The 14,884-nt window shown below is 36.1% G+C and overlaps 1 protein-coding gene across 1 annotated transcript; it reads right to left on the bottom strand.

The window, feature by feature from the left end:
• Positions 1-4,433: 4,433 nt before the first annotated feature.
• Positions 4,434-14,854, bottom strand: LOC101172066 (fibronectin type III domain-containing protein 7-like). The gene is made up of 14 exons (XM_004068087.3): positions 13,794-14,854; positions 13,692-13,707; positions 13,328-13,588; positions 12,574-12,834; positions 11,057-11,317; positions 10,094-10,354; positions 9,236-9,490; positions 8,893-9,150; positions 8,424-8,675; positions 7,126-7,380; positions 6,117-6,377; positions 5,964-5,993; positions 5,784-5,821; positions 4,434-5,011 (listed from the first exon to the last, which is right to left on the bottom strand). The coding sequence occupies exons 1-13, from the start codon at positions 13,845-13,847 to the stop codon at positions 5,790-5,792; spliced, it is 2,457 nt and encodes an 818-aa protein (XP_004068135.2). The 5' UTR covers positions 13,848-14,854; the 3' UTR covers positions 4,434-5,011; positions 5,784-5,789.
• Positions 14,855-14,884: the final 30 nt, after the last annotated feature.

A 14,884-nucleotide genomic window follows, 5' to 3' on the forward strand; every position in this document is an offset into this window, starting at 1 on the left:
ATCAATAAAAATAAAATGTAGTCTCAAATACAAAAGGGGTTTGTACAAGTATACTCCTCATGTTTCCAAAGCCACATAACTCATGAGGCCTTCAGGGTCTTATCTGTTTGCTTAGCTGCTGGAATGATGATAGCACAAACTTTAAGTCCTGCAAAACAATTCTGTTTTGGTTTTTTGCCTCAAAATAGCATAATCTTAATTAAAAGACCACTGAGATTGCTTTCATATTAGATTAAATGATTATTGAAGTGGAAATTAAAAAAAGTTATTTTTAATTTTAAATCGTTCAAACGTAAAAAAAAATCTTGCCAATGCCTATGTTACAGGTACAGATGTCGAAGAACAACCTTTCACTACTCTTCTACAGTTACTGGAAAAATCAGGACTCAATGATGGTCAACATCCAAAACTTTATCAGTTTTTGTAATCATATGACAAAACATGAGAAAACAGTGAATGGTTGAACTACAAAGATAACGCAGATAAAGCCGTGGGAGGGGTCACCCAGGCAAAGGAGATCAGCGCTTCTGAAACTATAGTTAACAATGCATTCTTGGGAATTGGGACTTCACCACAATGGGATGTACTGACAAACAAGCCATGCTGGAACTGCTTCCAACTTTTCTAGTTCTTAAGCTTTTGAAATTGTTTCATAAATACGACATTTGTTTCCTCATAACCAGAATGGTCCCAAAGCTGGCTTTATGTAGGCCACACGTTTGGCTAAAAAATACATTTTATCAAAAGAATAAAAGCCTTCTCACTTCCCAGTTCATTAAGAATGAGAAAAGAAGGAAGTCAACATGAAACCTGTGAGGATATTTGCTGCCCAGGATGAACAAAAGAAGGATTTTGAGGCATGTTAAATCAGGACAAGTGATGTTAACGCCTTTCTACCCCTTTGTATGTTCATGCAACTGTTATAATCTCCTGGTGTTTACTCTGTTACAGGTCATGCAACATCCCACTGAATCTTTAATGTATTTAAATAAACTTATGTCATTTGTTTCTAGCAATAAAATACATGTTTTGTGTCTTTTTTTAGACTAAATTAAAAAAAAAATCTAAGTTCTTGACAAGATAGCATAAAAACTTATTTGTTTCTAATGAACATGTTTTTTGTGGATTAAGCATCAGAGTTTAGATAATAAAGTTAGGATTTTTTTTAAGTGGACTTGTCCAGTACAAATGGTACAATTTTGCTAAGACTTTCATCTAGTTTCTATCTCAATTATCTTCAGGATCTCTGTAAAAAAGGGTCTTTAAGAAGTCAGTTAAAGGCTAAGATGAAAAAAAAGACTGAAGTGGTGCAGACTGGAACCAGGCAGCGATTGATAGAGAAGCCACAGAAATTGAGTTTATTCTAAAGATTCTGTTCTTTGCGTACCGTAAGCAAAATCTAGATTTTTACACAAACTTTTCCACAACTTTTCCGACAGTATGAAACCCACATATCAAAAAGAAAGCACTGTAATTTTTCCACAATATTTATTTTCTGTTTATCTGGGTGCAATTTATGTCCACATAACAACAATGCTGGTTCAATTCAATTCAATTCAATTCAATTCAATTCAATTCAATTCAATTCAATTCAATTTTATTCGTATAGCCCAAAATCACAACAACAGTTGTCTCGATGGGCTTCGAAGTAAAACATGAACTCAAAAGGATCATGAATACAAAGAGTTCAATAGGAAAATACTAAAATGAACTAAAAAACTGACTGAGCTATACAGGCATCCCTGCCCTTAGACCCCCCTTCGCGGTAAGGAAAAACTCCTAAAAAAAAACGGATTCCGGAAAAGACGAAGAAACTTCAGGGGTGCCCACATGAAGGAGGGATCCTCCCCCAGGACGGACAGGCGATTTACCAGAACTCTTAGAGAAGAATTAACTTATGTAACACTACAACTACATATATAAAGTCCAGCAGACGAGCTTCATCCAGCCGTGGTTGGGGGGACAGTCAGGGGCGCGAGTCGAGCCGGAGACAGGAACCACAGCCAGGTGTAGGAGCAGGAGCAAAGGAGGGGAGAGGGAAAGAGGGACAATACATGAATCGCACTGTACCAAACAGAGGCATGGAGAACTAAATGATAAATGATGATCAAAAATAGAGAAGAGAGGAAGGGTAGAAGTAGATGAGAAAAGAGGACAGAACCCCAGTGCACCATAGTTACCCCAGCTTCAACTTCTAGCAGCCTTTAAAACAAATAGTTATTGTTATTAAGTTTAATTTAAACACATTAACATTAAGTTAAATAATCTCTGAATACTAAGTAGTCTGATAATAAGCCTGCCCAAAGAGGAATATCTTCAGTCTAACTTTGAATGTAGAAACTGAGTCGGCCTCTCTTACATGAGCTGGGAGTTTATTCCATAAAACAGGGGCTTGGTGGCTAAACGCTCTACTTCCAACCGTACTTTTACTAATTCTAGGAACCACAAGCAGTCCTGCATTTTGCGAGTGTTCTTATTGGATGGTAAGGGACTATGAGGTCCTCAACATAGGTCGGGGCCATTCCATGTAAGGCCTTATAAGTAACTGGTGTTACTGTAATGTTAAATATTTTCACTCTTTAGATGACATAAGCAGAACAGCACAGATGAGCAGATTGTTAGTTTTTACTTCTATATTTAAGGCTGTTCAAACTCCTTTTGAAGGTACTGTTTTCCCTTTGGCTCAATATTTTAGTTTGGATTAGCCTGAAATAGAAGCTGTACTCAACAGTGTGCAACAGTTTTAGTATCACTAGGTTATTCTTTCTGTGACACAAGGCACATGAAATTAAGAATAAACAAAATCTGAATTTAGGTTTCAGAAGTGCTGTGATTTGTTCTACATTTAAATTTTTTGTTTAATTTTGAATGTGATGAGATAAATATGAAAGGTGGTGATACTGCCCTGTTTGTGTTTTACTTTTAATCCCAAATAAATCCTCATCAAACAAATAGGCTGCAGACTATAAACTATCTATATTCTCTTAAGTGAAAGATTCCTCTGGAAATTATTGCAATTTCTCCACTTTATAAAACCAAAACAGACCCTGGTGAGAGTATTCAGTAAAAAGTGATTCTGCTATTGTTTCCCATACAGACACTTCACCACTATTTGATTTGGTCTCAGTGATGTTTTGTGAAATTTTTAATGTTTTTATTTACATTTAAAAGTTTGAGCAAAGTTCGAGTTGATATTGTGAGATTTTTAAATAACTGTGTTTAAAAATATCAAAAGAAATCGCGTGATAACTGTGCCCCTCTGAAATTAGCACCCCCTACCCCCATCCCCACCAGCTAAACTCCTCTGGAGCTGGATCTGACCTTTACTCTTGAGTTGACTGAGAGAAGCTCCAACAACCTAAAAGACCCTGCAAAGGTCTAAGCGGCAATAGAAGATGGATGGATGGATGGATGGTTGGATGGATGGATGGATGGATGGATGTATGGATGGATGGATGGATGGGTGGGAAGGTGTATGCGTAATGAAAGTCAGTCATCCAAATTAATGTGAAAGGCTTCTGTCCAAACAATCGCTGTAACACCAAACAGATGCGTTCGTAAGTGAACAGGTTGTTGTTTCCCTTTCGGCTTTTCCCATCAGGGGTCGCCACAGCGAATGAGTTGCATGGTGAACTTGGCAATGTTTTTACGCCGGATGCCCTTCCTGACGCAACCCTCTCAAGGTAACCGGGCTTGGGACCGGCATAGAGGTAGAGGGAAATTCCTAAATAAATATTGACAGATAAAAAACAGATTTCTGAAAAAGCCAGTTCTGATTGAGCTGAGAAAACCTTTTTTCTTTTTAACATTTGACTGTTACCTTGAGGGCTTGCCACAGCAAATCATCCACCTCCATCTACTGGTAATTGTATCTTCAGTATCCTCCTCCTTAAGGCCAACCACCCCCATACACTTTACTGCATCCATGAACTTCCTGGTCTTCCTCTAGGTATCTTACCAGTAAGCTCCAAGCTTCAAATCCTTACAGTTCTTTTTCTAAAAAGCTTTTTAATACAAAGTTTAAAATTACGTTATTGTCCAGGTCTAAATAGCTGCATACGACATGCATTGAATAACACAGATACAAAATAAAAAATATCAATCTAGAAGAAATTATAATTGTTACAACTATCAAAATTCATTACAACAAAATCACAATATATTTACTGAATTTGGTCGTTTTTGGTCTTTTTATTTATTTTTATGCATATTTTCGCTTCAGGAGTTCAGATAGATTTCGTAAGTCTTATCAGGAACAAAGAAAAGGCTAGATGTGATGTAAAAATGTTGTAATTGACAACAACAAAAGAATAAAAAGATCAGTTCATATTGGACTCCAGATGGATTTTGCACTTATCAATTTTCACTTGAGTTCTGGTACATCCTTTTACAAGGAAAATTCAGACGAACAATAAAGACAGAAAGTACAGAAATGATGCTGAAATTCTTTAATAAATGACATATGGTACATATTGAAAAACTCATTTGAATACATCCTGAAAATGATAAACAGAAAACCAATACAATGAAGGCAAAATCTTCTTTGTTTTTGCTGCTTTATCACAGGAGGCTTTCAACTTGGGGCTGAATATAAAGACATTCTGTATTGGTTCTTTACAGTACAAGCATGTCCTCTGATTGCTGAAACACTTGCTTTTTAAAGAGTATTTTTGAAAATTGAAGTTTTAAATACATTTGTCTTAGTAAAATGCTTAAATATAAATTATCACAGTCATCATTAAGAAAACTTGAGCACTGGCAGTGCTGTTATGTTTTGGTGTTGTCTTCATGTTAAAATCATTTAATTCAATTCAGTAAATGTCACTAAAGGCATTTCAAGTATAATGACTGTTAATCCTTCATCATCAATTTCTTTTTGTTCTAAATGCTTATTATTTATATTGTTAATGTTTTCTTGGTCAATGTTTCACTATGACGTTTGTTCTAGTAGAGAAGAGTTGCTGGAGAAAGAAGATGAGGATGAAAATGTGTTGCATCTGGGAAAAGGAAGCTGTGGAAGCCAAACACAAAAACTGCTTTATTGAAGTAAGAGCATTTACCTTAGAGAAAAATATAATAATGTATTGCTCATTATATCCCAAGCAATATGCTTAGCCAAAACAGTTGTGAAAATCAAACATTTAAATATTTTAAGGCCTTCATATTTTAGAACTCTAGGCTCTTTTTTGAAAAAAATAAAAATAAAAATGAGATCTTCACAAAAACAAAAGAACTTAGAAATAATTAGAATGACTATCATTATGAAAATAATCGGCAATAGTGAAGAACTTTTTTATAACTATATATTTTCAAGTACTTGTGAAACAGGGAATATGCCGTACCATAAAACGTTGTACCATTCTTTTGGTGTAAGAAAAAGCGCACCATCTGGTGGACAAAGGTTAAACTGCAACTTGAACATAATCATTTCTCACAAAAATAAAAATATGGGAGTACATTATTTCAATGTGCAGCCAATAATAATTTCAATTAAATGAAAAATTCTTTAAGCAATTAATTAATTTACATGAAAAGGTCTCTATAAATCATGTTTGATGGTTCTAAGTCCTAAATTTACATTAAAATAAGTGTTGAAATTCTTGTTCTCTTGGAAAAATGAAAGAAAATAAAAAAAAAACTCCCTAATTTTAAACAGATAATAAAGATTTTAAGTTTATTCATCTCTTAAACCATACAAATATTTTTAGAACATTCACATTTGTTTGTTTGTAAAGAATTCTTTTAGGCCTAATTGGTATTCAAACATTAAATATTGAACTTACCATCTTTCAAGCCAGACTTCTTTTTCCTCTGTAAATCACTGAAGCACAATTAATATGATATTAGAAATATTATTCAGAATGTATTGGTATGTTGATTTAGATTGCAAGAACACTAACGTGGTTAAAAAAATATTTAAGTAAAGTTTATTTTTTTCTTAAGTTGAAAGGTTGAGCACCTACCTGTGCCAATGCTGGTCCCTAGACAAGTAACTAAACAAAAAAAGAAAAATCATGAGAGACAAAATCTCACACAAGACAAAAAGTTTGTTTGAAATAGCCTTTTTATAAAAAAATAAATATATTAATGATAATCTCATGATTGCTCCGCATTACCTGAATAAAGTCGTTGAGGGCAGAACAAGATTTTTTCGCCCTCCACTGTGAGCGGGGCTACAATTACATGAAAGACATCCCCACACTGGATGTTGTCAATGCTGCAACTGTTCTGCCCGGGCAAAGCAGTGCAGTTGTAACTGTTGTTGCTCCCCAGCAGCTCTGCTATGATGCTGTGTTGGCTGCCTGTGGAGCGCCAGTAAACCTGAAAGGAATTATCAGTTGTTCTGTACAGCTTGACGCCCGACGGGCAGCAAGGGCCTGCGTAAAAAAAACACACACAAATGAAATATAATGCTGAAAGGATCATCAACAGGTTGTGTTTCAGCATGCTGAGGCCTATGCTCCTACAAATAAATCCGAATTTCTTAGAGAAAGAAAAATGAAAAGGTTTCATTGACTACAACAGCAACTTTTAGCTTTTTTGAAAATTTTACCATTAAAATGATCCCAATAGAACATGCTAATAAAATGATTTCCCTTTTTTTTAAAGTCACAGCCATCTTTAGGCCATTTTAAGGTAAGGTATAAAAGAAAGGAACTTAAATTTCTCAAAAAATAATGAATAAATAAGATAAACAACAACATAAAAAAACATGAGGAAAAAAAACAAATAACACATTGGACCAAAGACTGGACTTTAAACTGTATTTTTCATTAGATAAAATGAAAATCATCTCTTAAGTTGTTTCTGTTTTGCATCTAAACAAATAAGATATGTTCACCCAAATTTTGATGAACTTTTTTTAAAATCTGTTTAAAAAGCATTGAACTCTACAGGTCTAAATGTATTTAAAACACTAAAAAATGTCATGTTTTTCAATAAATTAGTAAATAAAAATACAAATAATATGAAGATGTAAACTAATCTGTGCCAAAATAAATTAATCGTTAACCTAGTAATATTAGAAAATAAAATTGTATTTAAAATTATGCTAAAAATAGATTTGTTGCATAATACTGTTTGCGAATGACATTTTTTTGTTATATATAGAACATCACTACTCACTGGAAGAGAAGCCCTGGTATGTGCAGGTGGACATGTGCCCACTGGGGCTGTAGGTCTCCATGGTAACAGAGTAGTTGGTGCCACAGGTGATGCAGCCCATCAGGCAGTGTGAGTCCTGCGTGTGGCAGCGAGCGTGACCGCGGGGGGAGGTCAGAGAGGTGATGAAAGAGTGGGCTCCTTTAGCCTGGGACCATGTGACGTTTGTCATTGCCTCAGTGACCTGATCTACTGTGATGTTCATCGGGCAGCAGGGCTCTGTGGAACAAAAAAACATGATGGTTCTTCAGGCTGGTATTTATGACATTTAATTTCCACAAATATGAAAAACCCAGAATGTAAGATCGCTTTTGTTTTTCTTTTTTTTAAATACAGGGCAACATTAGTGATTTGGTTTAAGTACATCTGTTTGGGTGCTAAAGTTTTTTACAAGAAAAAATCATAGACATTAAGGTTCACAAGCTTTGTATTCTGTTGATAAATATTTTATCATAAAATAATATATTCAATTTTTAAAAAAGCATGATGCTAGGAAAATAGATTTGTGCTGAAATCAAAGGATAAAAAAACACAAAAAACCCAAAGCTGCAAAATTTAAAGAACGTATCTGTGAAAATGTACAAATCTCTACACTCAGGAGCTAATTCTGCCACATTGGCAGGACTTCTACATTATTTCAACTTTTAACAAAGATCATAAAATAACTGGAGGAAGTTTCAATGCATAAACAGACAGCAACACTGCAGCTCAAAAGCAAAAAACAAACTTGAAACAACATAGAAACAATGAGATCAAGACCCAATAAAAGTCAGTGGTACACAAAAAAACCCCACAAAGGCATTAATCTTCAAATTTGGCATATTTTTACACAACACCCTTACTTACCCCTCACTAATACAACAGTATTTATACCAAAAAGGGAAGCAACTACTGACACACCAAGATAGATCAGTTTTCTTTAATAATAAATTTAAAAAATGTTTTAATTTTGGAATGATGCCACACTGCCAATGAAATGGAAATCAACCCAGCATTTCCGAGTGAACCCATTTTAAATTAAACCAAGACCCACCTAAACTCAACAGAGATGAAAAACAACAAAATCAAATATTTTTCTTTTTGTTTTTGACCAGAAAATGAAATGAAAAGCGATCAGTTTAAAGAACTAAATCAGTTTAAATATGTCATAATTGTAAACATATCCTTATTTTCATGACTGGGAAAAACACAAAATGCTAAATTATATTTCTCGTTATGATCATCATGATTCGATTGATTGATCCAACCTTTTCGCATCCTACCTGTTTCATGTGATTTGGTGTAGCTGGATAGACTCGGGCCGGCAGCGCTGGCTGCTGACACACTGAATTCATAGATGGAGCCACAGGAAAGGTCAGTGACGTTGCAGCTGTTTCCACTGGTGGTGCAGATGTGCCTACCACCATCTCCGTCTGCTGTGACTGTGTAGTTAGCTTTTCTGTTGTTTGCTGTCCAGCTGACACTGACAGTGGAGTTCTGTAGAGTGAGCTGCAGATTGGATGGCGCACAGGGGGCTGGTGGAAGAGAGGTAGGACGTTTACAGAGAAGATAAGAAAAATAAATGAGACATCAATTTTTCTAAGTAGATAGCAGCCTTTATTTCCAAGCAGCCATATGCTCCTCATGAAACATGCAGAAAAAATTAGATTTAAATGTTTGTTAGATCAATCTTTGCCTGACATGGATGTTTTCCCACTGCAAATTCTAACTGTAATTTAAAAGAGACCTCACCTGTGTCTTTGGTGTGGGCTTTACAAGCACGGTTACACCCACTGATGTCATTACAGGGCGTCACCACCACGCTGTAGGCTCTGTCACAGCTAAGGTCAGAGAGAGCGCACACTGGAGCCGTGTCGTTGCAGAGGATGACCTCCAGGGCGTCTGCGGCTGTGGTCTCATACAGCTCTGCTCCCAGCGAGGCCGTCCACGTGATCTCCAATGTGTCAGTGCTCACTGCAGAGACGGCTACGTTTTCTGGACAGCAGGGCACTGAAACACAAAGGTCAATTAGGTGTGAACGGATGGACCATCATGAAATCTTTTGTTTTGAACCTTCTCCTGTGCCTGCACTCACCTGTGGTATAGTTGATAACCTTTCCATGAGGGCTGCTCCCAGCTTCATTGAACGCCAACACAGACATCAGGTACGTGTGGCCACACAGGCATTGGTAGGTGCAGTTGTTGCTGGTGGTGTTGCAGTTTTCCTCGCTACCATCACCTGTCTTAATGAAGGCTTCATATTTGTCTGCATAAGGTACTCTGTTCCACGTCAGAGTGCAGTTTCCATCTGAGGATGGTGCATGAGCCAAAAAGTCTGGAGGGCAGGGGACTGAAGGAACACAGAAGCACTTAACACTCAGGAACCAACATCACACAGGGAATTACTTAAAGGCAAATCAACAACTAAAAAAACAGTTATCTAAATCTATATTCTTAATAAGTAAGATTTTAAGTTTTAACCAATTGGAATCAGAATCAGGATTTTTATTTAGTTTCCTTTTGTGCAATTGTGTTTAAGTGGCTCTGTAAACACGCACATTTGTACAGTGACCTGTAGTCAACAACGTGAGGTCTTACAGCATCCATATTATACATTATAGTAAACATTTACTCGACTTCTTATGACTTTTTGGGCTTCCTAAAAATAAATCTTTCCAGCAAGAGATAAAAAGTAACCCTGGTTATGTTTTAAAATGCTGTTTTTATGAGCATTAGCTTAATTTCTATGACCAGGGCTCTTTGGAAGAGCCAAATAAGATGCATGACCTTTGTTAGTTTAGCTTTTTGTTTAATTAACTATTAATGAGCCATGTTAGGTTAAAAATATGTCTATTTTCCAATAGTGACCTTGTACGATCATCTTTAATTATGGTACAATTATGATGTCCCTAATTTAGAAAGAAAACATTTTTGATTGAGGCAGTCTCCTTACATGTGATGAAGACTACTGGGATGGATGGGTAGCTGGGCCCAGCCTCATTTGATGCAATGACTTGAAAGGTGTGCAGCTCTCCACACCCCACAGGCAGGGTGCAGGAGGTGGAGGTGGTGTTACAGGTGACGTTCTGTTCACTGATCACATGATACTCAACATATCCATAAACCTGTTTCTCAAGCTCCCAGGACACAGCAAGTCCAGCAAATGTATTATTCATCACCACTGACACGTTGACAGAAGATGGCGCTGGAGGTCCTGGTGAAAGACAAATCATAATTTAAATGATTAGTTCAACAAAACATAAAAGTGGAGGAAACAGATAGAAATTTGTTTGTAATTACTTATTATAAATACAATTCATAAATGTGAGTATTGATCGTATGGATTGTTAATAACTTACATGTCACATCTAAAATGTTTAACTTGTTTAACACCTGTTTTAACTCATGCTGCTTTTTACGTATTTATTAGTAGTATTCCAGTTTACTTTGGGGATTTCCTGCTACTATGGTGCGTTTGATTTGCGGTTTAAGAAATATTTAAGTTGTTCAAAATCAATCAGAATTCCTTTTTCGCTTTTCTACCCTTGTGAATCAGGATTTAAACGTTAAAACTGCTACGAACACTTTAGTCATGTTTTAGTGAACACACAGTTGGTCTTTCAACATCTAACAACAATCTTTATTATGCAATAATGTAAAAATGAATCTCTACCCAACTTTGCTCATAAATGAACAAAAGATTTTTTTGGATTTTTGACAGTGAATTTTACTGAAGACGCTGTCCTTTTGTCTAGATGGTATTATGTTAGTTTGGCAGTGAAGGTAAAACTGATATTGGTAAGCTTGACAAAGACATGATGTCTTACTAAATTAAAAAGGAATGCATACATATAATATTAAAGTTATGTCATTGAGCTGACAGAGTATCATATCAAAAATAAAAATGTGAACTCACGTGTTGTTTGGTTCTTATATAAGCTGTCCTCTCCGTTTCGACCAATGGGGTCCCAAGCAGAGCTCTTGATCATGTAGAGCAAACCGGCCTCCAAGCCTGAGACGGTCAGGTTGGTGTCACTTGTGTTATACTTTATTTCGGTATTGAAGCCAAACTTATGTATAGATACTGTGTACTGGACAGCATTATCCACAGGAGCCCAGGAGACAACAATGCTGTCATTGGTGGGAGAGGAAGTGAAGAACTGGGGAGGAGGCAAAACTGTGGAGAAGAACATTTCACAACATAGCATTACAGATTCTGCAGCCAGGAGTAAAAATCTATAGCACATACACTACATCATCAAAAGTATTGGCTCACCCATCCAAATGATCAGAATCGGTTGTTCTAATCACTCGGCCTGGTGGACTGACATCATATTGAACTCTATGGGTTCAGTTTATATGCCAGTCAAGGCAGGTGATTGAATACTTTTGCTAATATATCGTTTAGAAGTCTTTGTTATCCAAAGTATCAACTAAAGTTATATGTTAATTAAAAGCCTTGATAGGACATTCAAAAAAAGTAAAAAATTTTCCCTCAAATTAATCAGATTGTGGCCATAAATTATCTTTTTTTTTTTTTAGTATTTTGGGTGCATAAATTAGTATTTTGTGGGTAAAAATTTGCATTTTGTGCACACAAATTAGTGTTTTAGTTACATTGATTTCTACTACTAATTTGTGGCCATAAAATTCTAATTAGTGGCTAAAAAAAATTTAATTTGTGCCCACAACTGCTAGTTTGTGTCCACAAATGGCTAATGTGTGTTACGAAATGCTAATATGTACACCCAATTACTTAATTAGAGGGAATAATTTATTTATTTATTTTTTAAATGTCATGTCTAGGGCTCCATACCTCTACCAGGTGTTAGGAGAAAAACAAGTTTACCAATAAATAGATTAAAAAGAGGAAATTGTTTTCAATATTAAAATTAATTTTATTTGAGAATGAAAACTTGCATTGGCGTTTCTTAAAAGAAAATTAGGGTGATAGAGGCAGACTCTAAGTTAAGCCTTATGTCCTAAATGTGTCAAGTTAACACCGCAGGCCAGCAGTGAACAATGGAGTACCGGTAAAGGTCAAATAGTGAAATTAATATTATTGTTCTATGTTTTTTTTGTCTCTCTAGGATCAAATATTTGCCTGAGGTGAAGAAGCCATGGTTTATAAGAGCTGTGTTCTAAATATCAATATCAGCTTTGTGCGTGTTAAAGAGAGTCTGGTACACTCACTAATGATACAAGAGAAAACATTCAGGGGTGCTGATACATTACGTTTTATAAAACACCCTATATGGGCGTTGGTGATGCGTCCTCACAGAAAGGTGTATGGAGTTTCAATTATGGCAGATTAAGTTACTTCTTCAGGGTGATTAAGACTGATGAGAAAGTACTGGGTTTCTCACTGAATAAAGATACTTACCCATATGTGTTTTTTTAAGTAATAAAAAGACAAAAGTTTGACAGCATTACCTGTTTTTCCTGTTACAGTGGTTGATGGCTGACTGCGGCCGGCGCTGCTCACGGCCATGATGCTGAGCGTATACTCAGTGTATGGGCTGAGGTTAGTGATCTCTGCTGGGGAGGAAGACACTCTGTCTTCTCTGAAGAAGCCCTGCTTGTCCTCCACTCTTATGATATATTGAGAGACTCCGTTTTTCAAGTTGAACTCGGCAATCAAAGTCTTGCTGTTCTTGGGCTTGATGGTTTGGATGGGATCCATCCTATCGGGGGCTGAAAGAGTCACAAAAAATCCCATTTTCTTTAATTGTTGACTTTTTTTTCTTATTATTTAACAATGAAGACAAAGGCCAAACATGGTGACCCTTAGAAACTACACTATGGTAAATGGTGTATACTTATATAGCTACTTTCTTCCTACAAGGACAAAGCGCTTTACAGTCACAGACCCATTCACCCAGTCACACACTGGTGGCGGCACTGCTGCCAAACACAGGCGCCCGCCACCAGAGGCAAGGTGGGGTTCAGTGTCTTGCCCAAGGACACTTCGACTCATGGACATGCAAGGCGGGAATCGAACCTGCAATCTTACGATCATGGGTTGACCGCCCTACCGCTGCACCACGGCCGCCCCACTATAAACTTAAATGTTTAAAGAAACACTTTACCATTCAAAGAAATCAAATAAAAACAAGGAAACTACAATTTTCATGGACAGAACTAAGATGGCTGATGTTATCATGTATGGTTTGAAGATTATAGTCACCTGTTGACGCATTGATAGATGCCGAACTTAGTACCCTCTGTGATCCATCCAAAGCCTCAACTGTGAAGATGTAATCAACTCCTTGTGACAAGTAGCTGATGGAGCCCAACAGTGTGTTTGGACCAAACAAAACAAAACCAATGGTGTCGTTTGGTGAGCTTTTAAGGGCAGTGCTTATCCTGTATGATTCTGCTCCCATATATCTGGTCCATTTGAGAAAAACAGTCTTGGATGTTGCAGAGAACTGGGATAATTCGAAACCTAATAATAGTAAAGGAAAAAGAAAAATGCCCATCAGTTAAGCTTTCATACAGAGAAATCTGTAACACTTGAAAATCTGTGGAGAGTTGTGTTCATACAGTACCTGATTGAGCTGCAACCTGAAATTTAAATCATAAATTATTTTAAAATATGTATTCTTTACTTATGTGGTTTGAGAATAAATGTAGCATAAATGTTAATATACCTGTGAGGAAATGCAGAGAAAGACAGAAGTTACCAGCCACTTCATGACACCCATTCTACCTGTTTGCCTTTGTAAAACAATCCTGTATAACTCCAGACTCTTGAGATCTCCACTTAATCAAAACCCCTTCTCTCTGATGATTTGATCTTATCTTTACCCTTATGGGATCTCAGCTTTGTAAAGTACCCATATGTAGCTCCTCCTACTGTGAGATAAATCCTAACCAATCCTAACAACACTTACCTTTAGACAAATGGAGGTTGAAAAGACAGAGAATGAAACACTTTTATAGCTAAAAGGCATGAAATTTTAGAATAGAAAATGTGCCTGTTGTGAAATGTACAGTGGTCTGGCAAATGAGTTGGGCTTTCCCTAGCTAGAGGGTTATGGATCAGTTTCTTTTATAATAAAAAGCAAAAATTGAGCAATGGAGGTTATTTAAGAAGTTCAGAAGAAAAGGCCAACAGAGGCTTCTATTAAACTCTAATTCATACAGAATGCAAAATGGTAGAATATTTAAAAACGGAAAAAAGATTTTCATCGTTCCTTACTTCAATGTGGAACATAACTTAAGAAATGATCACTTTTGTAAAAAAAACAAACAAACATGTTTTTATGGTAAAGTTACAGACATAAGTTTATAAAATCTGCATAAAATTAGAAAACTTGCTACTGAAATGTAGACAACATATTTTTAAAACTATATTTATGGAAGTCAAACAAAGTGTTTTTCGTTAAGGCACCTACTGAAATTCTTAGAAATGCAATCTTGTGTAATACTACTATAAAAACTTTTTGTTAATTGGAACCATGGTCATTACTTCATGAGGGGCAAAAATTGTGTCACTTTTCAGTACTGTCAGAGTAAAAGTTTCAGACGTCCGTTTTAGGGATCACAAAAGCCACCTGATTTTTAGCCCCTACATGGATTTTATTAAAAATATATAAATAATTTGGCCCCTTTTTTCTTTGCTTCTTTCTTTGTTTCTTTCTTCTTTATTTTTACTGTCTCAAGCACAGGGAATTCTGAAATAGTTCAAAAAAATACTCCTGTGTAGGTGTAGGTCAAATATATTTTGATTAAGTTAGTT

This window comes from Oryzias latipes, chromosome 4 (assembly GCF_002234675.1).
Source record: "Oryzias latipes chromosome 4, ASM223467v1".
NCBI lineage: Eukaryota > Metazoa > Chordata > Actinopteri > Beloniformes > Adrianichthyidae > Oryzias > Oryzias latipes.